Source organism: Eubalaena glacialis, chromosome 19 (genome assembly GCF_028564815.1).
Source record: "Eubalaena glacialis isolate mEubGla1 chromosome 19, mEubGla1.1.hap2.+ XY, whole genome shotgun sequence".
Classification (NCBI taxonomy): domain Eukaryota; kingdom Metazoa; phylum Chordata; class Mammalia; order Artiodactyla; family Balaenidae; genus Eubalaena; species Eubalaena glacialis.
This window is the reverse complement of record NC_083734.1, coordinates 44,985,971-45,012,322: the sequence shown is the minus strand read 5'-3', so window position 1 is coordinate 45,012,322 and position 26,352 is coordinate 44,985,971. Positions and strand designations below refer to the sequence as shown.

At 58.2% G+C, this 26,352-nt stretch overlaps 2 protein-coding genes across 9 annotated transcripts; both read left to right on the top strand.

The window, feature by feature from the left end:
* Window positions 1-77: 77 nt before the first annotated feature.
* Window positions 78-22,444, top strand: STARD3 (StAR related lipid transfer domain containing 3). Of its 8 annotated transcripts, none has more exons than XM_061174646.1 (15): window positions 78-195; window positions 11,868-12,139; window positions 15,068-15,145; window positions 15,535-15,599; window positions 15,736-15,789; window positions 16,188-16,305; window positions 16,509-16,607; window positions 16,819-16,874; window positions 17,241-17,333; window positions 19,007-19,115; window positions 19,281-19,376; window positions 19,757-19,836; window positions 19,926-20,030; window positions 21,163-21,256; window positions 21,705-22,443. In XM_061174646.1, the coding sequence occupies exons 2-15, from the start codon at window positions 11,918-11,920 to the stop codon at window positions 21,807-21,809; spliced, it is 1,374 nt and encodes a 457-aa protein (XP_061030629.1). In that variant the 5' UTR covers window positions 78-195; window positions 11,868-11,917; the 3' UTR covers window positions 21,810-22,443. The 8 variants fall into 8 exon arrangements, with proteins under 8 accessions (XP_061030629.1, XP_061030630.1, XP_061030633.1 ...); XM_061174647.1 differs by having other exon boundaries at window positions 15,535-15,612; window positions 19,053-19,115; window positions 21,705-22,442; XM_061174650.1 differs by having other exon boundaries at window positions 15,535-15,612; window positions 21,705-21,793.
* A 972-nt stretch (window positions 22,445-23,416) lies between these two features.
* Window positions 23,417-25,490, top strand: TCAP (titin-cap). The gene is made up of 2 exons (XM_061174654.1): window positions 23,417-24,380; window positions 24,637-25,490. The coding sequence occupies exons 1-2, from the start codon at window positions 24,271-24,273 to the stop codon at window positions 25,028-25,030; spliced, it is 504 nt and encodes a 167-aa protein (XP_061030637.1). The 5' UTR covers window positions 23,417-24,270; the 3' UTR covers window positions 25,031-25,490.
* The last annotated feature ends 862 nt before the right edge of the window (window positions 25,491-26,352 follow it).

Below are 26,352 nucleotides of genomic sequence, written 5' to 3'. Positions count from 1 at the left end.
CCGCCCCTTGGGGGTGGGGCCCGAGGGCTTGGGGGCGGGGCTGCAGTCCTACGCACGTTCGCTGTCGGGGGCGGACTCAGTGGCGGAAGTGGCGCCGCCGGGAGATCCCCTTCCTCTCAGAGGCGCTCCTGGGGCCGCGGAGCCCGGCTGCGGCTGGGGCTAAGACGAACTGGGGCTGTGGCTGACATGCAGCAGGTGGGTCCGCGAGAGGTCAGTGGGACCGGGTGGTGGTACGAGGGCTACGTCTTGCCAGCAGATCCCGCCTCTCTAGCCGGTGTCCGTTCATGGTTCCGTCCGACCCTTCCCACACCCCCTGCGCCCCAGGTTCCGCCCCCTTCCTCTGCTTGGCCTTGCTCCACCCCGCGCCGGGTTCGAGGGTCTCGGGCGCTGACCGTCCGCGGCCCCGCCCACTCGAGAGAGCCCGGGAAGGGCGTCCCGGATCGCCCTCCAAAGCCTACCTCTTCTCTGTGAGCGGAGAAGCGAGGGGGCGATATCTGGGCATTAAAGGGCAGGAGTTGGATATAGGGAGGGGTCAGGGCCTGAGAATGAGGAGGAAATTATCTACAAGTTACTGTAGGTCTGCGTCTCACTGTCGTCCGGTCTCCCTCAACTTCCTTTGGAAATGGCAGTGAATGACTTCCTAATTGACATCAAAAGGGCCCTTTAGTATCTTTCTTGAGTTCTTAGAGGTGCATACTAACTCGTAATTGAAGTAGTTGATACGTGCCTCTCTCCCCCTTTTTTGGCTTCCTCCGCATCAGCATCCGCTTATTTTCTTCCTACTTCTCTGACTGTTGAAGTACCGTTTCACATTCTCCTCTCTTGCCCAGTCCCTTACTCTGTACACTGGATTTGGGTGGTCTCGTCAACTCTCATGGCTTCAGCTTTACACCACCTAAACACCCGAAACGCGCCCAGATCTACATCTTCAGCGGAGTGCCCCTCCCTGGAGCCTCAGACTTGGCCATCCAGCTACCAGGTGTACAGCTCCACTTCAGCTGCCACTCACTCCGTCTGAACTTGAACTGCTGCTCTTTTCCCCTGCGGATTCATTCTTTCTCTACCACCCCATCCCAGCCAGAAACCTGAGAATTATACTTCCTCTTCTTTCTCAATTCCCATGTCCAAGAGGTGACCTGAACATGCTTCACACCTGGTCCTGTGCCTCTAACTCTTTTGTTACCACCCTTGTTGATGTGTTTCTCACCAGGATGACTGCAGTGACTTCCCAGCAACTTGCAGTCATGGCTGCCTGCAACCCAGCCTCCAAACTGTAACTCTTGTGATCCTTTACTTTTATTTTTTTTAATTAATTAATTTATTTATGGCTGCGTTGGGTCTTCGTTGCTGCACATGGGCCTTCTCTAGTTGCGGCGAGTGGGGGCTACTCTTCGTTGTGGTACGAGGGCTTCTCATTGCGGTGGCTTCTCTTGTTGCGGAGCACCGGCTCTAGGCGCGTGGGCTCTAGAACGCAGGCTCAGTAGTTGTGGCGCACCGGCTTAGCTCCTCCACAGCATGTGGGATCTTCCCGGACCAGGGATCAAACCCGTGTTCCCTGCATTGGCAGGCGAATTCTTAACTACTGCGCCACCAGGGAAGTGCCTCTTATGATCCTTTAGAAACGCACCTCGTAATGTCACTTCCTTGCTTAAAACCCTTTGATGGTTTCCCATTGCCTATGGGAAGGACTGAATCTTTAGCACAATTTACAGAGCTCTCGATGACCTGACCTCTTCCCTACCCTATGTGTACCCTAAGGTCCAATAATATGGCATTGCAGGATGCGCTTGTCCACACCTTTTGTGTCTCCATGCCTTTGCATGCACCAGCCCCATTGCCTGAAAGCCCCTTCTCCTCTTACCTGCTGGGCTACCTTATGCTTGTCCTTCAGTGCTCTGCTCAGGCAGCATCACCTCTGGATCACCTTCCCCCCACCACCCCCAAGGCTAAATATTGCCCCATCTGAGTCCCTGCAGCACCCGTCCGTAATAGCATGATGACTGACAATACAGACTCCTGAATCAGACTTCCTGCGTTCCGATACTGTTTTGTGATCTTGATGAAGTCACTGCCTCGGTTTCCTCATTTGTCAAATGGAGATAGTAATGTGCCTACCTGACAGTTATTGTGAGTATTAAATGAAATAGTGTATGTTTAGGGCTTACAACAGTGAACACATGAGTGCTCAATAAATAAGTGTTAGCCATTACTGTTTACATGAGAATAATATAGGACAGTGGGTGTAACTTTTAATTTTATCAAGTGCTTGAGGACGGTTGATGTGGCTTACTTCTCATTCTGTCCCAGAGCCCCAAAGCCTGACTCTTTGTCAATGAATATGACTCTTTGTCATTTCTCAATGACTCTTTGTCATTTCTGCTCAAGAAATGAATCTGGAAATGGATAAATGTTACATGGCAAGCATTAATTCTAGAGAAATGTACACAGAGCTCTGGGAACCCAAGCAAGAAAAAGGCCAAGGATGGCTTTCCAGAGGAGCTGACAATTAGTGAGGGGCCGTAGAGCGAGAGAATGAGTTTACCAGAGGGAGGTAGAGACCAGGGTGGGCTCAGAGAATGGAGAGCTGGCTCCTCTGAATAGAGAGCTCTTGCAGGGGAGGGGGCTGAAGTGGGCAGGAGGGCAGAGGCAGTCTCCGCTGCCAAGGCTGGGGATTGCTTTCCTCACCTGGCCATGAAGAAGTGTCCCCATGAAGAAGTGTCCCCTGCAGGGACCATGCCCTGGGGAGGTCTGGAGGCCTGGTACCCGTATTTGGGGACAGGTCCCTGGGGTAGGGTCAGCATGCACGCCTGTGGGCTGGGCCTGTGCTTTAAACCTGAATCTGGGCTTTTGTTAGTGCCTGGAATGCCCATCTTCCTTGCCTCCAGCTGGTAGATGTGGAGGCCTGAGTCAAATGGCTTCTCCTCCCTGTGGCTTTCCTGACCTCACCCACTCTAGCCTGGGTCAAATGCTCCCTTCTCTGGGAGCCCACGGTCCTTTGTTTGTTCCTCCCTGAAAGTGCTGATCACAGCATGGCACTGTACATTTATCTGTCAGCCTCCCTCACCAGACCCGGAGCCCCTGAATATCCGCAGGGACCAGCACAGTGTCTGGCACGCCGTACGCTCTCAGTTCTTGTGCTGCGGTAAACTGAGCTCTCCCACACCTAGACTTGTTTGGAGGAGGGGGTCGTGGGTGAGACCAAAAGTCTTGTACGTTTGACAGCTCACACTTACTGCATTGAACGGTAGAGATGGTTGGCCCCATTTTACAGACAGGGAAGCTGAGACTTGGGAGGTGTCTCAGCAGGAACTTAAGGAACCATCTTCTGACTCCAGGTCCACAGCTGTCTCCCAGAAACTGCCTCAGGCTCCCAGCCCTCAAAGGGGCAGCTGCCACGTCAGTGGGATAAGAGACAAGGAAGGCATCCCATCCGGCCCGTTGTGTGTCCCTTTGAACTTTTCCTGCCTGGGAAGAGGCTGATCCTGGCTTTTGTCTGGTCAGAGCTGGTTCTGGGAGGAGTCTATGCTGAATCACCCCCAACCCTGCAGAGCCCTTCCCTCAAGTAGGCTGACAGGACTGAGATCGCCCCGGAAGATCACTGGCTCTTTCCAGACTGACCTTGAGAACTTGACCTCATTAGCCCCCATTTTTATCCAACAGCACCAAGGGGTCGGGTGGGGCCTGACTCACCAGCCGTTGAGTAGGCCAGGGGTCAGAGAATCACAGAGCAGGGGGCATCTCCGACATTAACAGGGCCTGGCATGTAGAGGGAACTGGAGGGCTGAGTAGATCTCAGTTTGTTAGGATTTTCCAGTAAACTGTACCGTCAGAGCCTTCTGGGCTGGGGAGGGGTAGGGAGTGTACAGTGATGAATATGGTTTCTTGGCTTGCCTGTACCCTTTCCACTTCCCCAGAAGGAAGGGAGAAACAGAGCCTGGCTTGGGCTTTGATACCTTATTTGTCACTGCTGCCGTGTCCTCCTCTCCTTAAATTCCTACTTCTGCAGGGAACTTCCCAAGCCCTCTGTGTGGGGCAGAGTAGGTGCCAGTAAGCCAACTGTGTCGAGGCTGATGGCATGGGCCACTGAGCCCTGAACTACAGGAGATCCTAATGTGTACCATCCTGGGTGAGCAGCTCCCTGAGGTCAGGGCCCATCCTACCACCTAGCAGTACTGATGGACCCTCAGTTTGGGCAGAGTGCCATGCTACACATGCCCGGCCCAGGGCCCTGCCTCTGACACTGTGGCCCCTAATCGTAGTAATAGCTACTGTTATTTAAACACAGGCACACTGCAGGTGTTATTTCTAATCCTTTCAGTAGTTCTGTGAAGTGGGCACTCTACCATCCCCATTTTACAGGTGAGAGACTCAGTGATTTGGTCAAGGGCACAAAGCCTAATAAAGAATGGCCTTGGGCTTTCAACTCCAGGTCTGCTGACCAACCCCCAAACCCACACCCTTTCCCTTGTTCCAGGGTAGGCATTACAGATCCACAGGCCAGTGAACCTACTAGATATGTGCCATGTATGGCCAGACACTGTGACTGGGCCTCAAGGGCTTAAGGAGAGATGACTTTGAGGCTCAAGTCTAGCGTGTTGGGAGGGAAGTGCTGAGGCAGAGTCCCGAGACCTGGGCTTGGGGAAGCCTGAGGCTGAGGGTGAGGTTTGCCCAGGAGGTGACTTGTGAACTGGTCTCTGAAGAGTTGGAGTTCCCCCCAGAGGGAGGAGGTCATTCCAGAATGCGGAAGCAGAGGGACTGAAGGCACAGAAGGGAGACCAGCTGGCCATGGTGTGTCCTGGGAGCAGCCAGTGATCTGGAGAGTATTGGGGGGGGGGGTATGAACCCCACAGCAAGAGAAGAGTGCTGGGACCCTTGCTATCTGAGGGATCTAACTCCTCACCCAGTCTTCTCTCTGTGAGTTGGGGCTCAGGGGAGAGGAGGGGAGCTGCCATCCTGCCTGAGGGTGCCCAGGAAACCAGTCCCCCTTGCCCATTGGTAGAGGAGGTGCCTGGGCTCTGGGCAGCGCGAAACACCAAGAGAGGGTGGAGTCCAGCTCCAGGAGAGGCTGGACAGGTGGGGCCACTCCTCCAGGGCTGGGTGGGAACGTGCACCTGTGCATGTGATGCTGCAGGAGAGGGTGGAAATAGTCGTTCAACACATTTCGTGAATATTTACTGTGAGCCTGGTACCGTTCTGGGAACTGGGCTCGCAGCAGTGAGCAGAGCATGGGAGTCCCTGCTCCAGTGGAAGAAGGCAGGCAGGAAACAGCCCAGCAAACATATAGTATGTCTGGGGTGATGTGTGCTGTGAAGAAGAATAAAGCAGGGTAAGGGGGTGGAGGGTGGAGCTAAATAGGGTATTCAGGGAAGGCCTCTCCAAAGGGACCAGAGTGACCAGAATGGAGGGAGGGGACATTGCAGAGACCTAGGGGAGGAACAGACAGGACAGCAGGAACAAGGGTCCAGGGGTGGGAACACGCTTGATGTGTCCAGGGAACAGTGAGGGGCTGGTGTGGCTGGAGCAAAGGGTTCCAGGGGAGGAGGCCGGGGGAAGAGGAGGCTTACAGGCCAGGGTGGGGACTTGGGCCTTTACTCTGGGGCAGCTGGAAGCTATTGGAGGTTTGGGGCATTGGGAGGTGTGGTCTGACTTTTACTGGGATCCCTCTGACTGCTGCGTTGAGAATAGACTTGGGACGAGGACAAGGAGGCGGTCAGGAAGCTGTAGCAGGTGAGAGATGTGGCTCGGGCAGGGTGATGGTAGTGGTGAGCAGTGGCAGCTACTGGCTGGATTTTGAAGGATTTGTTGATCTTTCGGATGTGGAGCGGAGGGCACTGGGCTCTCCACAGGCCCTGCCTGGGTGGCTGTTAAGCTCTTTGGGGTCTTTTGACACCTCGCTCCCCAGCCAGCACAGGAGCCAGCCACGTTTGGGTTCACCGGGTCCCAGCCCAGCACTGAGGGAAGCCCACGTGCCCCTGGGGTCAGCTCTGCCCCATCCAGGCTGGGGGGCTGTGGGCAGGCCTCTCCGAGCTTCAGTCTCCTCATCTCCACAGCTCCCGGTAGCGGGCGCAGTGAGTAAAGGAGAGGATGTCTGCAGGGGGCCAGCGTGGGCCACTGCCAGCCCAGATTTGTTTCTTGTGGATGGTCTGCAAGCCTGTTCGGTCTGCTGTCCTCCGTCCCCGAGCCAGCTTCCGCCCAGGCCGGCCAGCGAGAGGACACAGGCCAAGGCCAACCTCTTCTGCACGCAGAGCCTCTGCCTCCTGCCCCACTGTGGATTCTCCATTAACCTGGGCATTAACAGGGGCTTGATCCAGAGCAACCCCAGCCCTGGCCTGAAGCCGTCTCCCAGAGGCAGTCAGAGCTCGAGGCTATGTTTCCGCCAAAGAAGAGGCAGGGGTGTCATGTTAGCTCACCCTTCCGCAGCGATCACTCTGCGTCAGGGACTGTTCGGAGCCATTATGTGTAATAAGTCACTTAATCCTTATAATACCTCCAGGAAGTAGGTACTACTGTTTCCCCCATTTTACAGGGGGAAAACTGAGGCACAGAGAGGTTCAGTGACTAGTAAGGTGGGAATCCAGGGTTTGAATCTTCTCCTGGCTTGACATCCAGTCCTTTCTTGGCTTCACCGATTCCTCCTGACTTGTGCTGAGTTAGGGACCCCTCAGGGAAGCCCCCGTGGCTAGTGCCAGCATTTCGTGAGCAGTGCAGCGTGGGGGATGTGTTGTGAGCCCGCGTCTCCTGTGCCCTCAGCCTGGGGAGAGGGTTTGGAGGAGCCGCACTGCTCCGAAGTGAGAATCATTTCTGGATATAGGTGAGACTTTTTCCGTCCCCTCGGGGTCACAGAGCACAGCTGGTGGAGGGAACACTAGCTGGAACTTGTGCGGCTTGGCCCAGCGCTCTGTGGGAAACTGGGCAGAGGAGAGGGTGAGAGGACCTCAGAGGGAGCCGTGGTGGCCTGGCGGCCGTGGTTACCGTCTATGGTGCGCTTACTCTGTGGTGCCAGCTGCTGTCCTACGCGCTCCCCACGCACCGCTGTCTCCTCTGATCCGCCAGGTGGCCCAGGCTCAATACAGGTATCCCCCGTCTCCAGGTGCAGCCTTGGAGGCTTGCTGAGTGAGGGAGGGAGGAACATTGCTCACATTGCAGACTTGCCTTGGCCAGGGAACGCCGGCCGGGAGCTGCCGAGAGATGGCTGGAGCTTCTGGCCTGGGGTGTGACTGAGGCCTGGGAAGGGCCCTGTCTGTGCCCCTGCCACCTAAGAACCGTGGAAATTGGACCCTGGGGGAGGCGGCGGTGGGGGGAGCAGGCACCAGTGGGAAGGGGTAGTATCAGAGATCAGTCCCAGGCCCCCCGCTCCAGAGCCTGAGCCAGGAGCCAGGGCAGCCCCCCACCTCCCGCCCCAGCCCCTCCCTGGGGAGGCACATTTGCCGGGAGCTGCAGTAGCTGGGCCCTTAGTGCACAAGATGAGGGAACCTGGGCTGAAGGCTTGGACAGCTTGCTCTGGGTCACCAGGCGGGTGAACTGTGGAGCTCAGATTTGAACTCAGGCCTTTGGGGGTGATTTTACTACTGTAGTGTGTAAGCCCCGCCCCCTCCCGCACCCCGCTTAATCTCCCTCTCACCTGGACGGCCTTGCCAGCTGCTGGTTCCATTTCCACCCCTACCGACCAAGCACCTGCCATCCTTCTCCCGACACGTACATAAATGCCAGCCTGAGGCGGTAGCAATTATTGCTGCCTTTTTTATTGTGGTAAAGCATACACGGCGTAACATTTACCGTTTCAGCCATTTTCAAGCGGACAGTTCTATGGCATTAAGTATATAATCGTTCCCTTTATTTAATGCAGCTGAAGAAACCGAGTCTCAGAACGGTTCTCTTTGCCCCGGGTCGCACGGCTGGTGAGGGCAGACTGAGACTTGAGCCCTGGCCGCAGGGTCCAGTTCTCTTTGCACGGTACCAGCTGCCTGCTGCTGTCTGCCAGGTCGGGACCCACCCAAAGCTCCTGCTGCGGTCGGGCTAGTGTTTCCTGGGGCGAGTAAGAGAAGGCCTGGGAGGGGGTGTGAGGGCCCACCCCTCCCCTTTGCCCCCTGAGCTTTCCCTGGGCCCAGAGACCTGCCTTGCCCACTCCTCCCCACCCCTTTCCCTTCAGACCGAGGATGATAAATCCTCCAGTTTCCCCTCCCTCCCCACCACTCTGCCCAAGCCTCAGCGGCTCAGCTTCTGCAAACACATCAAGTGTCAAGTCTGCAGCCAGCCCAGGCGGACTCCTTCACGCCACCTGGGCTGCTCCACTCCCGATGCCTCTGAAGGCGTTTGGGAAGGGCCGGTGACAGCAGGTGGTGGGCTTGGCAGGGGGCGCTGCTCCCAGGGGGCTGGGTGGCAGCCCTGCCGCCTCCAGCCTCCTGACACTCCTTCCTGCTCCCCCGGTCAGGAGGGCGGGGGCGGCGGGCGGAGGCCAGGCCGAGCTGCTCTGCCGGCCGCTGCCACCTTCCATCCTCCAGGGTCAGGGCAGTTCCAGGCCAAGGTGGCTTTCACCCCTTAGACTGGCAGGTGGTCGGAGGGAGCTCAAAAGCCTTTTGAAGTCGTCTGAATGAGTTATTTTCAAACCACACCCAAGGAGGCGCCTCAGGGGTGACCGTGGATGGAGTCTGAGGAAAGGCTGACCGGTGGGGCTCTCTGTGGCCGCGTCTTGTGGCGGGACCCATACAGTCCTGCTTTTATCTGTTTTCCATATTGAGGTTCTTTTTTTTGGCCGCGCCCAGGGATTGAACCCAGGCCCTCGGCAGTGAAAGCACAGAGTCCTAACCACTGGACCGCCAGGGAATTCCCATATATTGAGATTCTAAGTAAGGTTTTCTTGTTGCTGTTTCGTTTTAAGTTAAACCATGGACCTTTTTCCCACATAGAGAAGCAGAGGTTTGCTAAGGAGGACTTGCCCAAAGTTATTCAGGGTTAGTGGCTGCCCTCAAACTGGGGCTCAGGTCTTAACTCCTGACCAGTGCCCATTCTACTCTACCAGCTCTTGCTTATTTGGACCCGGAGTTTCTTTCCTGGGGAAGGGTAATGTAGAACCCTTCTCTCTCTGCCTCTTGGCCAGCCGCCCCCACCCCTGCTTCAGAGCTCCCGGGGTCGGCTCCCTCGCATCCCTGCGTCCGCAGCTCGCCCGGGCTCCCCCAGCACCTCTGCTCTCAGCCCCCATCTGTCTCTCGCTTCCACAGGGATATCTGGGTGTGTCAGTGTCAGTGCTATTGCCACTCTGAGTGTGTCTCACACCCAAGCTGTTGCCACCCAAGTCCTGTCCCCAGAGAGGGAGGGGGAAAGCCAGGGGGAAAGCCAGACAGACCCGGGAACAGACTGGGAGTGGGGAAGTCACAGCGCCCTGCCATGAGATAAGGAAGAGGGAGAGGGGGAAGGCAGGTAGAAAAGAGGAGAGAGAGAGAGAAACATGAGAGAGACTGATCCGATGGGGGTGGAGAGAGACACACAGATGGGAGAGAGATGGAGAGGAAGACCCAGAGAGGGGGCGAAATAAAGATGGACATGGGAGAGGGTACAGAGACACTTCTAAAGAAAGGTAGAGAGGTAGCTTGTGAGAGAGACAGAAAGGGGGAGGAGAGATGGAGACAGGTCTGGCAGGAGACAAGAGGGCTATTAGAGACAAGCAAATGTCACCCGCCCTGGGGCTGCGGCCCTGTCTCGGTGAGGGATGCGCTGAGTGTGTAGTCTGGCACCAGGTCCAGCTGATGGATGTTGGGGGGGTCCCATTGCCTGTGGCCTGTCACATCCCCTCCTCTGACTGCCACCTTCCAGAGCTGGGCCCAGCCTTCCTTCAGTACCCTCCAGGTGAGCTTGTCACGGGGATCCCAAGAGTGTGGTAGTGGGGGGATGGCCTTGGGCTGGTGCCTGTGCTGAGAACAGTCAGCTCTGGGTCCACTGGCACAGAGGCAGAGGGGTGGGTGAGCCGGCTTGCTCAGAGCCCCCTGCTGGCCACATACGGGGGGGGGGCTTGTTTTGGACTTAGTAGATGGAGTGGGGAGTGGAAGGTAGCAGACATAGCAAAGGTATGGAGGGGACGGCGAATCTGGAGGGGAGACTGGTTAGATCTTGCCTTCCCAGGATCAAGCACAAAGATCTAGGGCTCCCCTTCCACTGGCCCCCAAACCTGCCCCCTGGTGCTGGCGTGTGAGAATACTCAGGGAGACTCTTGATGGGGTACCAGAAACTCAGGCCCCACTACACTGCATCAGCTCTTCTCTGGCTCTAGACTAAACCTTTCCTTCCCCCGCACAGGGGACAGGTTCTCTGAGGGCCCCCGCCAGCAAATTGGTAGAGCAGAGACCTTAGGCCTGGGGCCTGCATGGCAGGGAGGGAGTGCTCCAGGGCCCCTTTTGTCTCTAGGGGTCATGAGGATTTCAGCCTCATGATTGCACAGGCAGGTAAGGGATGGGTAAGTCCATTCACCCTCTCGGAGCCTTGGCTGTCTTATCTGAAGAATAGGAGGAACTATCCTGCCCTGTGTGGGCATGAAACACGCCCGTGGGCGCAGCGTTCTGTGGGCACTGGAGATCTGGGCGAGCCTTGGGTAGCGGCTGGGTTTGCCCTGGTCCTCTACCATGTAGCGTGGAGCTGAGGGCCAGGAGACCCTCTGGGTCAGCCATTTATTCAACAGTCAATTATTCAGCACCTGTCAAGTGCCAGCATTGTGCTAGGCCCTAGGAGACAGCAGGGACCCAGTCAGATAAAGGCCTGCACCGTGGGGTTTGCAGAACGATCAGTAAGATGGTTTCAGATGGTGAGAGTTCACTGAAGAAGGTAAAGCCCCGTAAATTAACTGGGACTGGGGACAGGAGGGCGGGAGGCTCTGAGGAGAAGGCTTTGGAGCTGCCCGTTGAAAGGACTGGGGAGAACATTCCACCCAGCCCAGAGAGCTGGGTCTAAGGCCCCCGAGGCAGGACCAGGCTGCCACGTGTAGGGACCTAGAAGGCCCGGGTGGCCGTCGTAGTGAGACGGGGCCCGTGCCTTGTGAGGGGAGTGGTAAGAGGAGCCAGGCAGAGCCACGTCCTGCGAGGGCATCACGAGGAGGGTGCTGTTATCCTCAGACCAGTGGGGCGCCCTTGAAGGGTTGTAAGCGGGGAATGGCAGGATCTGATTCATGTTCTGAAAAGCTTTCTCTGGCTGTTGTGTGGAGAAGTGGTTGCTGCCGGGGGAGAGGAAGCCTGGAGACGCGTCCATTAGGAGCAAGTTGGCGCGCTGGGAGAGAGCCGTGCTGGGTGGGCCCAAGGTGGCAGTGGTGGGGACGTAGCTGGAGATGAAGATGTCATCCCGCCATCCCGCCCCCAGCACTCTGCTCTAGGAAGTCCCTCCCAGTCGCCATGGATTAGCGGGTGGGAGGGTAGGGCTGGCTGCTGGGAGGGAATGTGGCTTTGTGCTTGGAAAACAAAGAACAGAGCTTGGGACTGACTTCTCCTGGGGGTGGGGGCAGGCCCAGAGGCTGTTGACAGGCCCAGAGGCTGAACCACAGGGCAGCGCTTGGCAGGAGCAGGCTGTGCCCCCAGACATCGGGGAGGATCCCAGAGGCCTCCAGGGGTGACCGTGGGGCTGCAGGACTTTGCCGGGGATGGCGGGTGTAGAAGCAGGACAGGAGCAGAGAGGGATGCTCAGACGCCTCCAGCCTGAAAGTCAGGCCACAGTGGGAGATTAGGCAGAGAGGGCCCTGGGCCACCGGGTTAGGCCTGGGGCTGAGGGGCAGATGTGTTTGGGAGCAAACGGGGTCCCCGGGGGCTGCGTGGGAAGGGACGAGGGAGGTGACCGGGACCTCCAGGACCCTGACATTCAGGACCTGAGCCAGCCACCCCGTCTTCCCGCAGCCGTGCCGCTGAGGCCCGGCCCTCTCTGCCTGGAGGTGGGGGCCGCCAGGATGAGCAAGCTGTCCGGGGAGCCGGCCCGCGACCTGGAGCGCAGCCTGCCAGCCGTGGCCTCCCTCGGCTCGTCGCTGTCCCACAGCCAGAGCCTCCCCTCGCATTTCCTCCCGCCGCCTCGCGAGAAGCGCCGGGCCATCTCCGACGTCCGCCGCACCTTCTGCCTCTTTGTCACCTTCGACCTGCTTTTCATCTCCCTGCTCTGGATCATTGAGCTGAATGTGAGTGGGGCCAAGGCTGGAGGCACACGCCGCACTGTGGGGGTTGCCTGGGCCTCAGTTACTCCATCTGCCCTATGGGAGGGTTGCCTCTGGCCGGGGTTGGTGGGGGGGCTGTTGATTTCCAGGTAAAAGGAAGAATGAGATGATAAGAATAGCTGTTCTCATCTTCCAGAGAAAGAAACTCAGAGGGGCTGAGTCGTTTATCTGAAGTCTCTCAGCAAGTATGTGAAGGCGGCAGGGTTTGAACCCAGACTCTCTGGCTCCAGAGCTCACACTCTTGACCTCTGCGCCATACTGCCCCCTAGTGGACACTCTTGAGAAAGGAGGAGGGAGCGCAGAGGACTCTGGTTGAGCTATTGAAACCTTTGTCTTCTTTCTGCTCTACATTACTCTCTGGCTCAATTCATTCATTCATTCATTCAACAAACATTTTTGAGCCCCTGCTGTGTCCCAGATACTGTGCTAAAAGCAGAGGGTACAGTGGGGAGCAACCAGTAAAAACTCCCAGTTCCCAGTGGCGCCCAGCTCTCCTTCCCCACTTGGGGCATTCTTCCAGTGACCCCCAGTTTGGCCTCTTGGGTTTGGTGAGATGCCACCTAGCAGTCTGGAGGCGGAGCTGCCTGTCGGGGCAGGGTCTGCCCCCTTCTCCCCCTGTGCAGTGCTTGGCCAGCTGGTGGTGGGGCCTAATCCCCGGGTGCTAACAGGGCAGAGCAAGACCTGACACAGAGGCAGGAGCTGTGGAACAGGGCATCCCAGGCTTGGTCCCGTGCCAGCTTCTCCTCTGTAGTAACTGTGTGACCTCAGCAAGGGACTCAGCCTCTTTGAGATCCCCTGTTCTCCTTCTACAAAGTGGGTCAGAGTTCTGGATGGCAGGTGCCCTTCCTCCAGATCGCAAGCTCAGGTGTCAGGAGAATGACTGGTGCTAGAAATGAATTTGGAGAAGGGGCTGGTTTAGGGGTGAAGAGGGTAAGTTTGATTCCAGGCATGTTGAGCTGGAAAGCAAGGCAGGGCTCTGAGGGTGGCTGTCCTTTGTGCACAGGGATGAGCTGGCACCTTCAGCGAGAAGGAGCCACAGCCACGGGGCCTTCAGGACCATCTTAGCGATGAGAGAGCTGAGGCCCAGCAAGGTTCAGGGCCGCTTGAAGAGCTTCCGAGGTCTTAGACATTCTTGCTTTTGAAGGTCCCGTGCAGCATCAAAGCAGGCACTAAAATTCACCCACATCCTTCATTCAGTATATATATTTTCTTGCCAGAAAAGAGCTGAAAAAAATTTTTGTTAATTTTACTTTTGAAACTCTCTGGCTGTATTGACTGTAATAGCTTAGCAGTCATCATGCAGACTTGGGAATTCTTGCAAAGTGCGAAAATCTAACCTCCAAATTGTTTTCAAATGTGATGAAAAGTTTCAGAGTGCTGGATTTAATAGTTCATAGAATCAACATAACGTTTCACTCGGTAGACGCTTAATTGAAATTTTATTAATTTTCAGTTCTGTCATCTTATTTTCATATTTTGGAGCATATATATTTTTAATTTTCTAACAGACTGTGTGTTGCCCAGTGGATGCAACGACCCTGGCCGGGTTATAAGACCTGTGCCAAGGTCTCGTAGCCCCTGGCAAAGCAGGGGCTGGAACTCCACTGTCCTGAGTCCTCACGCAGTGGGCAGGCGGGTACCCAGGCAGAGGGAGAGTTCTCTGTAAAGAGAAAAATGGTGGAAGACAGAGCTTGACGGACAGGGGCTGTTAGGGGTGGGAGGGGCCGTGGAGGCCAAGAGGGAGCAGTCAGGAGTAAGAGGCGGACCAAGCTGGGGCAGAGTGGGGTGTCAGGCCAGGGGCAGCAAGGTGTCCGACTCCACAGGGCTCAGAGCGGTCTTGAGGTTGAGGCATTCAGTGAGGATGTGCCAGGGGCTCGAAGTTTAGTGAGGGGCTGTCCAGATTGCTGGCTCCTGCCCCGAGCATCAGAATCACCTGGGAGTTTTATAACCATTCTAGGTGCTCAGCTCAGCCTGAGATTCAGACCCAGTGTCTGAACATCTGTATCTTTAACCAGCCCCCCAACCCCCACTGCCCCAATTCATATCATCTGCCGGAGATCAGAAGCCCCGGTCTAGGTGTGAAGGGTCTTCCCCTTCAGGGCTCCCAGGCCCCATTCCTGAGAGTCCCCTTGTGCCCCCCCTCTCCGGGGGCTGGTGCCCCACCTGCAGAGGCGTAAGCCTGCCACCCCATTCCTCCTGAAGCATCAGGCTGCTCTAGCTCTCAGTGTCCATCCGGACCCCTCACTCCCCAGCCAGGGTCTCAGGGGTCCCATTGAAAATGTGTGGGTGGCTAGGGCAGGGGCAGGGGCAGGGGCAAGGACCAGTCTGCTCGGTCTGAATGCCATCCTCTCTAGCGGCATGATGGATTTTGCCCATTAAGCACAAACCTAATCAATTGATTTGCCACCTGGGGCTCCGTCTCACACCACTGTCCACCCCGGCCCCCATCACCCCAGATGGATGCTTGGCTGGGAAGATAGAGCACCGCAGTGGTGGGAGGGAGATGAAATTATGTGAGAGGCATGCTCCCAGCACCCTGTGTGCCAGCCCTACCTACCTGCATAGGGCTCATCGCCTCTCCTGCACAGCCCCAAGGCCCTCCAGGCCTGCCTCTTCCTGGGCAGTGTGCCCGCGAGTGTCTGAGGCACAGCTTAGCCCCGCCTGTCTGGGCTGCCTGGATCCTTAGAGAAACAGTGATAGTGCTGGGGTCTCAGGTCCCTGGCTGAGCTCCCCTGGTGCCTCAGGGGCTTCTTGGGCGGTAGCTGAGCATTTACAGCCTCTCCTCCCGGTTCTACCTTCTCCCCCTCCCGCCCCCTCCCCCTCTGGGAGAACAAGGGGCAGCCCTGGGGACTTGGTTCTGCTTGCAGGGCTATCCACACCTCTCTCTTCCAGACCAACACGGGCATCCAGAAGAACCTGGAGCAGGAGATCATCCACTACAGCTTTAAAACTTCCTTCTTTGACATCTTTGTGAGTGGCCTTGGAGATCCTGGGGACAGAGAGGGCATAGGAGCGTGTCTCTTTCGCTGGATTCTCTTCTTCTCACAACACACATCCTAATCTGATCAGGGAGACTTGCTTCTATCTTCAGGGAACCCTCAGTATTCAAACGGGTTCCCAAATGAGGCCCCACCTTCAGAGAGCCCCAAGTGGGAGGGGAAGACAAGAGACCCCTGTCCAAGAAGGTCACATCCAGATCATCCCCAAAGAAACGCTGACTTGGCCTCGGCCATTCTCTCCTGGGGTGTGCACACCATGTGGAGGGAGCCTCAGGGAGCAGGACTGGAGGGGGAGGCCCGCCTTCAGCAGGGGTAGGGCCGTTGGCTTGCCCGTGATGGTTCCCCGGCCCCCCACACCAGGTCCTGGCCTTCTTCCGCTTCTCCGGACTGCTCCTGGGCTATGCTGTGCTGCGGCTCCGGCACTGGTGGGTGATTGCGGTAAGATGCCACTTTCCTGGCAGCTCTCGGGCCCTGGTGGGGCTGGTGTAAGAGATGGGATGGAGGAGGACTCACTTCCCAACCTCTGTGTTCGCTCTCTTCCTCCTTCCCTCCCCTGGGCAGGTCACCACGCTGGTGTCCAGTGCATTCCTCATTGTCAAGGTCATCCTCTCTGAGGTCAGTGGCTCAGGGTCTGGCTGGTCTGGTGGGCATCTGGCCTGAGGGATGGGCTTCTCCCGAGAAGGGACCACTCCTCTGATTTTGGGTGTCTGACCCTGTTGTCAGGGTTGGGGTGAGGGGGAATCCTGTCCTTTGAGGTTTCTAAGGGATCATCTTCATTGGCTTTCCCCACTTGCCCTACTGCAACCCCAAGGACGGAAAGTTCCTCCTCCAGCCTAACCTTAGTTTATCCTGCTGCAGAACTCATTAATCCATCCATCTCAAAGGCATGTGCCACAGAGGGTCCCCACAGCTGGTACCAGGAGTGGGGTGTAGGCCAGAGTTGGTAGCCCCAGGGTGGGGCTCTGGGTTTGAGGTGACTCCCTGCCATGGAGCTCAGCCCCCTCCCTCCACAGCTGCTCAGCAAAGGGGCCTTCGGCTACTTGCTCCCTATCGTCTCCTTCGTCCTCGCCTGGTTGGAGACCTGGTTCCTTGACTTCAAAGTCCTACCCCAGGAGGCTGAGGAGGAGCGATGTGAGTGCTGCGGGGTGAGGGGGTGCAGTGAGGGTCACCCCCACCCAGGAGAGGAGAGTTTCGGGCATGAGAGCCGGTTCTGAGCTCTCTTGCCAGCTCTGCCTCTAGGAGCTTTAGGGTGAGCCTGGGCCGGGGGACCCCAGGCTGCTGGGGCATGACTGTCCTTGGTCTGGGGCAATGGCTGCCCACGTCTGCTCCCCCAGGGTATCTTGCTGCCCAGGCTGCTGTCGCCCGAGGACCCTTGCTCTTCTCCGGCACCCTGTCCGAGGGCCAGTTCTATTCACCCCCAGAATCCTTTGCAGGTGCGGGCTGGTGGGTGGGGGAACTGCCTTCGGGGAGGGGCGTTGGCTGGGTCTGTTCTTTCTGTTCATGTCAGCTCCCCGGGGAAAGCGAGCAGCTCTCTGCCACACCCGCTTTCATACTGCCACACTGTTGCACTTGTACCCTGCCCCCCGCCCCCCCGCCCCTGGCTCTCTCCACCTCTTCCCATTGTCCTCTGCTTGTTTTCTGCAGGGTCTGACAATGAATCAGATGAAGAAGTTGTTGGGAAGAAAGGCTTCTCTGCCCAGGTATCTGGCTGCCTACCCCCCCCGGGTGGGCACCCTGGAGGAGGGGCCCGTGCTGCGCTCAGCCGGGTGGGCAGGGGCTTCCCAGCGGAGGGTAGACCTTAGGCAGCCTGAATGCCAGTCCGTGTCCATCTGGGTGTCTGCCCCACTGTCGGTCAGGCCCACTGGTCTGCTTCCTGCCTGGGGCCTGGGGGTAGCAGCCGCAGCCACGGCACCTGGTCCCAGGAAGCCCGCAGGGCCCGGGAGACCAGCCCAGACCCGGCATCTGGACATCTGGCTGAGTCAGGCTTCCCACCCAGCCCGGTGCAGAAAGAGCAGGTGGGGTACAGACCCCAGGCTGACCCCTTCCTGCCTCCCATCCCTGGCCAGGAACGGGAGTACATCCTCCAGGGGAAGGAGGCTGTGGCGGTGGTGGACCAGATCTTGGCCCAGGAGGAGAACTGGAAGTTTGAGAAGAATAATGTAAGAAACCTGTCTCCCACCTGATCCTGAGAGTTTTCCTGTGGGGAGTTTTCCCCCCCTTTTCTGAGGCCTGAGAAATAAGCCCAAAGATTGCATGGGTTGGAACCATATTCCTGCCCCAGGAGAGGGGGCTGAGCCCTGGGGTCAGCCACTTGGTTGGGCTGCATTGGACATTTCCACCGCCCCTCCCACTGCTTCCCCCCACCCCACCCCCACCCCCTGCTGCTCTGCTCCCTCGGCTCCAGCTTTGAAGGGGAAGCCAGGCTTTGGCCCTGTGTCTGGTGGTTTGTTTCATGGTCAAAACGGTATCATCTAAAAAGATGGCAGAGAGCTTGGAAAACAGAGGGAAAACATCCTCATCCCTTTCTCTGGCCAGTTCCTCTGGCAGCCCTTGTTGGCCTGGAGACACGGTCCTTCGTGGCTGCAGCCGCAGCTGTGCTCCTGCCTTTAAACTTGATATCAAAAGCCTTTCTCTCCTCATTGCAGAACATTTGTCGGAACCACTGTTTTGTTTTTTTTTATTGAAGTGAAGTTGATTTACAATGTTGTGTTAATTTCTGCTGTACAACAAGGTGACTCAGTTATACACATATGCACATTCTTTTTTCATATTCTTTTCCATTATGGTTTATCTCAGGATATTGACTCTAGCTCCCTGTGCTATACAGTAGGACCTTGGTGTTTATCCATTCTAAATGTAATAGTTTGCATCTACCAACCCCAAACTCCCCGTCCATCCCTCTCCCTCCCCCTACCCCCCTTGGCAACCACAAGTCTGTTCTCTATGTCTATGAGTCTGTTTCTGTTTTGTAGATAGGTTCATCCGTGCCATATTTTAGATTCCACACACAAGTGATATCATATGGTAGTTGTCTTTCTCTTTCTGACTTACTTCACTTATATGATAATCTCTAGTTGCATCCATGTCGCTGCAAATGGCATTATTTCGTTCTTTTTTATGGCCGAGTAGTATTCCATTGTATATATGTACCACATCTTCTTTATCCATTCATCTGTTGATGGACATTTAGGTTGTTTCCATGTCTTGGCTATTGTGAACAGTGCTGCTATGAACATAGGAGTGCATGTATCTTTTTGAATTATAGTTTTGTCCAGGTATATTCCTAGGAGTGGGATTGCTGGATCATATGGTAATTCTAATTTTAGTTTTCTGACGAATCTCCATACTGTTTTCCATAGTGGCTGCACCAACTTACATTCCCACCAACAGTGAAGGAGGCAAGGAGGCAGAACCACTTTTTTATTTTTTGGCTGCGTTGGGTCTTTGTAGATAGCTTCGCGCAGGCTGTCTAGTTGCGGCGAGCGGGGGCTACTCTTCATTGCAGTGCATGGGCTTCTCATTGCGGTGGCTTCTCTTGTTGTGGAGCATGGGCCCTAGGCGTGTGGGCGTGTGGGCTTCAGTAGTTGTGACATGTGGGCTCAGGAGTTGTGGCTCGCAGGCTTAGTGGCTCTGCAGCATGTGGGATCTTCCCGGACTAGGGATCAAACCCGTGTCCCCTGCATTGGCAGGCGGATTCTTAACCACTGTGCCACCAGGGAGGTCCCAGAACCACTGTTTTTTAATGGCTGCTCAGATATCCCGAAACTCCTAGAGTTTTCTACCCTGAGCTGTTAAAAACCTGCCCTGCCTGTCACCCATTCCTGCCCCCCAGGCTCCCCTCTGCCCACCTCCCTGCCACCCTTCTGTCCCTGCCACAGGAATATGGGGACACTGTGTACACCATCGAGGTTCCCTTTCATGGCAAGACCTTCATCCTGAAGGTGAGTGAGGGAAGAGGTGTTCTGGAGCCTCCTGCTCTGCCTGGGACTCCAGGAAAGAGCCCGGGGGTAGGGGGACCCTCCGGCAGGTTTCTCCCAACCAGGAGGGAAGGGCTGGTGTGCCGAGTACACCTGGCACCACCCAGCCCTCTGCCCGCCCTGCTCCAGACCTTCCTGCCCTGCCCCGCGGAGCTGGTGTACCAGGAGGTGATCCTGCAGCCCGAGAGGATGGTGCTGTGGAACAAGACGGTGACAGCCTGCCAGGTGAGCCGAGCCAGGGGGCCAGGCCTGGGCACCCCTCAGGGCAGAGGCAGAGCGACATGGCAGATGAGGGCGCAGTTGTACCCCAGCATGACCAGTGACCCCCGGGGACCCAGGTCACGTCATTGGACTGCTCTGTGCCTCAGCTTCCCCATCTGTAAAATGGGGATGGTGGTACTAGTGCCTCCTGGAAAGGGTGGGGAAGATGGAAAGAGGAAATGCTCAGAGCACCTGGCCCAGCCAGTGCCCATGAATGGGAATGGCTCTTAATTAAGGGACCTGAACGGAGGGCAGGCTGGCCTGGGGCTTTCCTGAGATGCTGGGACCCTTCCCTGGGGTTTTCCTGGGGTGGCTATACCTCACGTCTGCCCTGACGCCCGCAGATCCTACAGCGAGTAGAAGACAACACCCTCATCTCCTACGATGTGTCTTCGGGGGCCGCGGGCGGTGTGGTCTCCCCCAGGTGAGTGCCCCCCGAGCTCCCTCCTCTTAGCCAGGCCGCCTGTCCTTGGACCTTCTCGGCACCCCCTGACCTAACCCTACCCCCTCCAGGGACTTCGTGAACGTCCGACGCATCGAGCGGCGCAGAGACCGATACCTGTCATCGGGCATCGCCACCACCCACTGCGCCAAGCCCCCGACACACAAATATGTCAGGTGAGCTGAGCCTTGCCTGGGGTCGTCCGCGCCGGCCCCTCCCCTGGTAGCTGTGGGGACAGGGCAGGGTCGGTGTGTACAGCTGGGCACTTTCTCCTGCCAAGGCTGCCTTCCTGTCCCCAGTCCCGCTGCCCCTAATCCTGCTTATCTGCTGGAGGCTGGACCCACCACCAGGCTGGAGGGCAGCTCCAGGATAGACCGTGAATGGGGATGAATAGGGACCAGCCCGGGAAGGGGGCTGGGAGCCATGAGGTTGCACTGGTCTGGGGGACCTGAGCAGGAGGCTCTGTGTTCTGAAACGTCAGCTTCCTGCCTGAGGAGACTCGGGTCCCTTTCATCCCCTTCTCCCTGTCCCGCGGCCTTGCCTTTCTCCCGCAGCGCTTGGAAGTACCTCCAGAGGAAGAGGCCTTAGTCTTCCTGCTGCCTGTTCCACGGCCTCCTCCAGTTCCCCTGCTGTCTAATCCTAGCCCTGCAAGTGACCTCCTCCCAGATACCTGACTCTTCCCCTTCTGTCCTGGGGTTCCTCAGAGAGCACTGTTCTTTGAGTGTCAGCTTGGGGCTCTGGTCTCGCCACCACCGCAGACTTGCTGGGTGATGGGCAAGCTCATTTCCCCTCTGGGTGCCAGCTTCCTTATCTATGGAGTCAGGGGAGCTGTAGGCGAATTAAATGGAGATGGGATGTGCACCATACAGCTCAGGCCCGACGCCTCCTGAGAAGGCGCCCCCTCCTGGAGCCCAGTGGCACTGCACTGCTCCCAGAGCTGGACCCTGGTGAGAAGTGCCCGCCCAGCCCACCCCCTCACGACTAGAGCGGACCTAGAATCCCTGGACCGACTAGATGAGGGCTGGGAAGGTGGTGAGCTGGGGCTTCCCTGCCACTGGGGGTGTGCAAACATCGGCAGGCGGTTGTAGGAGGATTCGAGCGTCACCTGGCAGGTGGGGGTGGAGGGCTGTACGCTGTGGCCTCTGGGACACCCATCCTGGGCCCTGCTCAGGCAGCAAGGGGGTTGCTGGACCAGCAGCTCCCTTCCCTCTCCCACCCCAGTTCAGGGTGGGCCAAGAATGGGGCCGGCGGGGGGAGTCAGGGGTTCTGCCTGGCTCCAAGGTCCCGCACTGGTGCCTCTCTCCTCAGGGGAGAGAATGGTCCTGGGGGCTTCATCGTGCTCAAGTCAGCCAGTAACCCTGGAGTCTGCACCTTCATCTGGATCCTTAATGCAGATCTCAAGGTGGGCATGCCGGGGCTTCGAGGCAGGCTCTGTGGAGTGGAGGGGACTCTGCTGTGTGACCTTGGGTGCTCCCTGCTCTACTCAGAGCCTCCCCTACTCTCCGCCTCCTTTCTTACTCTAAAACTGGGGGCAGGGTCCAGATGGTCTTCTCACCCTGAGTTGCCGGAGGGCCTGTGCCTCCCCTTTTTACCTCTGACTCCCGAGGCCCCCAGGAAGGGTGGCTGGCTGCCAGCCCAGCCCCTCCCGGGTCTGTCTGTGTGACTCACGCCAGGCCCCGGGCACGGCATGTTCTTCCTGCCCGGGGGGAGGGGGGAGGGGGGAGGGCGGCCTAGGCTGCATTCCAGAGCTGCACCTGTGTTCTGGCCCAGAGCAGCCCCTGCTGGTGCCAGTTGTTGAGGGGGAGCCCCTGCCCAGGGCAAGCCTTCCTAGAACTTCTCGCCTCCCCCAGGGCCGCCTGCCCCGGTACCTCATCCACCAGAGCCTCGCAGCCACCATGTTTGAATTTGCCTTTCATCTGCGGCAGCGCATCGGGGAGCTGGGTGCACGGGCATGAGCATGCCCCCTCACCACCCTGCGGGCCAGGGTCCTGTCGCCATGGCCTCCAGAGCCAGAGGACGGGCCGGTTGGGCCTCCCGCTGCCCACAGAGGACCTAGCCTCAAACAGTGGGGAGGAGGGAGCTTCCTCCCACAGCAGCCCCTCGGCCCCACGCTGCCACCCTCCACGCGCGTCGCTGTGCCTGGGAGCCCTGGCCGCGGGCAGGTCGAGAGCTCAAGCATCTGACTCTGCCGCTGAGGCCAGTGGGGTCCGTCCTGCCGACGTTTACATGGCGTCCCTGCCTCCTGGAAGAGAAGATCCGCTGTCCCCACCTGGCCAGGCCGGGGTCTGGAATGGGAACCTCGGACTTGGTGGGGGAGGACCCTGGGCAGGACAGAAGTCAGGGCAGCCTTGTCACCAGTGTGAAGGCGCAGGAGCCCCTTCATCCACCTGCTCTCTCATCATGGTGTTTTAGGATTATTTAAAGGGTCTGGGACCTTTTTCCACTTGCACTTGGGGTGTAGGTGGCAGGTGGGAGTGGTGGGTGCTGGCAGGGAGCCTGCCTCTCCCAGGTTCTCTCCAGGTTGCCTCCCCCCCCGCCCAGGGCCTCCTTGGGGACCTTTGTAATTTGAGCCAATTAAAAACATGAACTCAAAAAAAAAAAAAAAACAGTCCTTCCAGCCTGGCCTCTTGAGGGAAGAGAAGGGCAGCACCGTGGAGGCGGGGAAGGAGCCACTGCTGCAGCCACCAACCACATCACACAGCCTCTCAGAGCCTCTCAGAGCCAGGATGGAGCCAGTGGAGACCCAGTTCCTGGAACCCCCCCTCCCAACTTTCTTGAATGGTTCAGCTGGGCAGATGACTGGTCAGAGAAAAATTCCCCGCCTCCCTGCCGGGTCTCCTGTGAGGGAAGGTCAGGTTAAGGTCTCCAGCCCAGGATTGGGAGGAGGGAGGTAGGGAGAGACCTGGCAGTACCCACAGTAGGCCTTGGTTGCCCCTGGGGTCCCAAGGCTGGGGTCTGGGGGGAGCCTGGACGTGGGGACTGGCCTTCCAGGTCACTGATGCACCTCCGGGATCCCGGCCTCTGGGCTCCACTTAACCTCCCGTCTCTGCCCCATCACACTGGGGCCACCAGAAAACCTGCCCTCCTCCCTCCCTGCCTTCAGGCTTCCCGAGGAGCTGACTTGCTTAGAGCCAGGGGTGGGGGCGGGGTCTCCTCTTGGTCCTGGCTAGGTGTGCGACCCTGGGCAAATCTACCTCTCTGAGCCTCCATTCCCTACTTTATAAAAGCTTTTGTAAGGTTAACAGACACCAAGAATCAGGTGTAGTGCTCAGTAATCAAGAGGATGCAGTTCTGCCCCAGGTGGGTGCCCAGGGCCTTACCGCTAGGTTCTCATCTCAGCTCCCGTCCCTGCCTCTCCTGGTGCCCTTTGCTTTGTCCGCTCAGTGACGCCCTCATTCCTCCTCCCCCATGCCCTCCACCCTGTGTGCCAGCTTCCAGCAGCACGCGCCGCTGCTCTCGGTGCTGGGCTGTCCTGGCAGCCCTCCTACTGGCCTGCTCCCTGGGGATGAGAGCCAGGTCCTGCCCAGTGGCACCCTGGAGCTGGCAGGACCCAGAACTCTTCTGGTAAGGCCATTGTGAACAGAAAGGGGGCAAAATGAGGCCCAGAGAGGGCTAGAAGCTGACCCATAGTCACATAGCCTATTTATGGCTGCTTTGGGGCTAGAGCCAGATCTGGTTGCCACTCCCTGGAGCCCCTGGATTCCCATCTCACCCCACCTGAGGTGTTGGGGTAGAGCTGGGGCCACCTGCCACATCTGCTCCCCCCACCCTACTGGCCCGACGGGAAAGGAGAACACCTGGCAAAGGTTGGCGTCCAGGATCCCACGTGTGGAATTAACTTCCGTTGCCCCTGCTGGTGAGGTGGTGGTCGGGGGCCAGGCCTTCAGGTGCAGATGCCCGAGGACGTGGCGGCACTGTCCCTTCTTGTTGAGGGGATGGTCAGGGGCTATGCCCTTGAGCCCAGGCAGTGGGGAAGGACACGATGGCCTGGTACAGAGCCCAGAGGGGGCCTGGTTCCTGCTGTTTCCTGCTCTGTTTACAGACAAGCCGCTGTCCTCCCTGGGTTAGGGGAAGGGGTGGGGCAGAGGGCAAGTGCCAAGGTGGCACGAGGCTGGGCACGTGCCTGGTCCCAGACGGTGTCTGAGGAGTGTCAGACACCGGGAGGTGTCGCGCTGAGGACCCCCGCCCCCACGGGAGCATCTTGACCTCTTCAGAAGCTGACCTCTGACCTGGGGGCAGCCAGAGTCCAGGTACCCCAAGCCCCGCCCTGGGCCCAGAGTCCCCCAGCAGTGAGTCTTGGCTCTGCTTATAGCATCTGACGCCAGAGGGCCTGAAAATAGCCCCTGGAGGAGGGGGAGGAGGGGGCTATTTAAAGGGCCTGGGGGGAACAGAGCCCAGAGCGAGTGAGCGGTCATCATGGCCACTTCAGAGCTGAGCTGCCAGGTGTCCGAGGAGAACTGTGAGCGCCGAGAGGCCTTCTGGGCTGAGTGGAAGGATCTGACACTGTCCACACGGCCTGAGGAGGGGTGAGTGCTGGCCAGCTGGGCGTCCCTCCTCCCCTCCCCTAGAGCACCCTTCCTGAGCCTTATGAGGCCAGAGCACAAAGCCCAGGAGAAGTTTCGGGGGGTGGGGGCCAGGAGAGTTCCCGCTGGGGGGAGCAAAGTGGAGTCACCCCTCCAGCACCCCAGGTCCTGGCAGTCCTAGGGGGCCCTGCCACTCAGTGTGTGACTGGAGGGCAACAGCTCTCAGGAGTTCAGTGTCCCCTTCCCCTCTCCTTCCCAGTTGCTCCCTGCACGAGGAGGATGCCCAGTGGCGGGAGACCTACCACCGGCAGGGGCAGTGCCAGGCACTGGTGCAGCGTTCCCCCTGGCTGGTGATGCGGATGGGCATCCTGGGCCGCGGGCTGCAGGAGTACCAGCTGCCCTACCAGCGGATGCTGCCGCTGCCCATCTTCACCCCTGCCAAGGTGGGCGCCACCAAGGAGGAACACAAGGACACCCCTGTCCAGCTGCGGGAGCTGCTGGCACTGGAAGCAGCCCTGGGTGGCCAGTGTGTGGACCGCCAGGACGTGGCCGAGATCACCAAGCAGCTGCCCCCTGTGGTGCCTGTCAGCAAGCTCGGCGCCCAGTGCCGCACCCTGTCTCGCTCCATGTCCCAGGAAGCACAGAGAGGCTGAGAGGGCCAGTGACTTGGGCTCCACAGTGCCTGCCCTGGGCTGGGCCCTTCCTGGCTAGGACCACGGAGGGGAGCTGCTGGCCATGGAAGCTTTGTAGTTTGCCCAGAGTTGGGGGCTAGGGGAGGTGGGAGCCAGAGGCCAGGATGCCTGTGTCTCCTGAGTTCCCACAGGGAGGGAGCAAAGACGGTGGGCACTAAGGGTGGAGAGCTGGGGCCCAGCACAGCCGAGTACCCCCAGGAGGAAAGGCAGAAAATGCTGGTGAGGGTAAGAGGTCCCTGAGAGGAGTGACCCCAGTCCAGATTTCAGCTTCAGAGAAGGATGAAGAAAAAGCATAAGGGGATCTGGAATGCTCAGGGAAGGAGGCCTGGAGAAGACCGGAGGGAGGGGGACGTGAAGAGGGCAGAAGCAAGGTGGAGCCCCCAGCACCCTCTGTTAGCGCTGCAATAAATGCTCAATCACATGCCAGAGTTTCGTCTCTTTCCTGGTGGTTGAGGGGCCCACCCGTTGGTGTCCCCCCCATGCTCACTTCTGGGAACAGGCCCTGCATCTGAGCTAAATATGGCAGAGCTAGTGGGTCACCCCATGCTCCCGGGGGTGGGGGGGAGGGTTGCAGGGACAGAGCTATAAACAGGGTGGCTGTCCGTCCAGTCCCCCTGACTCTGCTCTGAAGTCCTGGCCTCTGTGTCCAGTCCCCTGGCACTGGGCAGTGCCCAGGAGGCCAGTTGGCATCCAGGGTTTGTTTAAATGACCTCACGAAGAATACGGAGGGGGCTGGCACCAGGACTGTCCTTAGCTGTGCCTCAGGGTGCGGATGGGGTCAGGGACCCCAAGGCTGACCTCTCTCTTGGTTCTGAATCCAGACAGAATCAATCCTTGGCTGGGGTCAGGTGTTCCACCCTCCCTGCCCTGGGAGCCCAAGGTGGGTTCTTGGGGGTAGGGTGTGTGTGTGTGGGGGGGGGGGGTCAGGTTCCTGTCTGTGACCCCTGCAGCTGTTGTGGTGACTCATGTCCCAACCTGGCTGCCTGGCCCAACAAGAAGACACTTCCCCTTTAGGACAAGGTGGGGGTAAGGGTGTGGCACAGAGGAGGCCAGGGGCTGGTAGCCTACCCAGGGCCGAGAGGCACTAGACTTAGCCAGAGGAGGGTCCCACTCCAGTAAGACCATGGAGATGGCCCCGCAGAATCCACTTCCCATTTGGGAGGATAGGAAGGGAGACCCTGGCATCTTGACAGCCTGGTACCTGGAGTGCCAAGCAATCTGCAGGCCTGCCCTGGCCCTGCTCCCCCAGAGGGGGCTGGAGTGTGGGCTGGGAGATGAGAAGG

Excerpts from the sequence above, each read along its gene's own strand:
- STARD3 (XM_061174646.1), top strand. The coding sequence starts at position 11,918 with ATGAGCAAGCTGTCCGGGGAGCCGGCCCGCGACCTGGAGCGCAGCCTG. Across the intron at positions 15,600-15,735 it reads GTGCTGCGGCTCCGGCACTG|GTCACCACGCTGGTGTCCAG; the intron begins GTGGGTGATTGC and ends TCCCCTGGGCAG. Across the intron at positions 19,116-19,280 it reads GCAAGACCTTCATCCTGAAG|ACCTTCCTGCCCTGCCCCGC; the intron begins GTGAGTGAGGGA and ends GCCCTGCTCCAG.
- TCAP (XM_061174654.1), top strand. The coding sequence starts at position 24,271 with ATGGCCACTTCAGAGCTGAGCTGCCAGGTGTCCGAGGAGAACTGTGAG. Across the intron at positions 24,381-24,636 it reads TCCACACGGCCTGAGGAGGG|TTGCTCCCTGCACGAGGAGG; the intron begins GTGAGTGCTGGC and ends TCTCCTTCCCAG.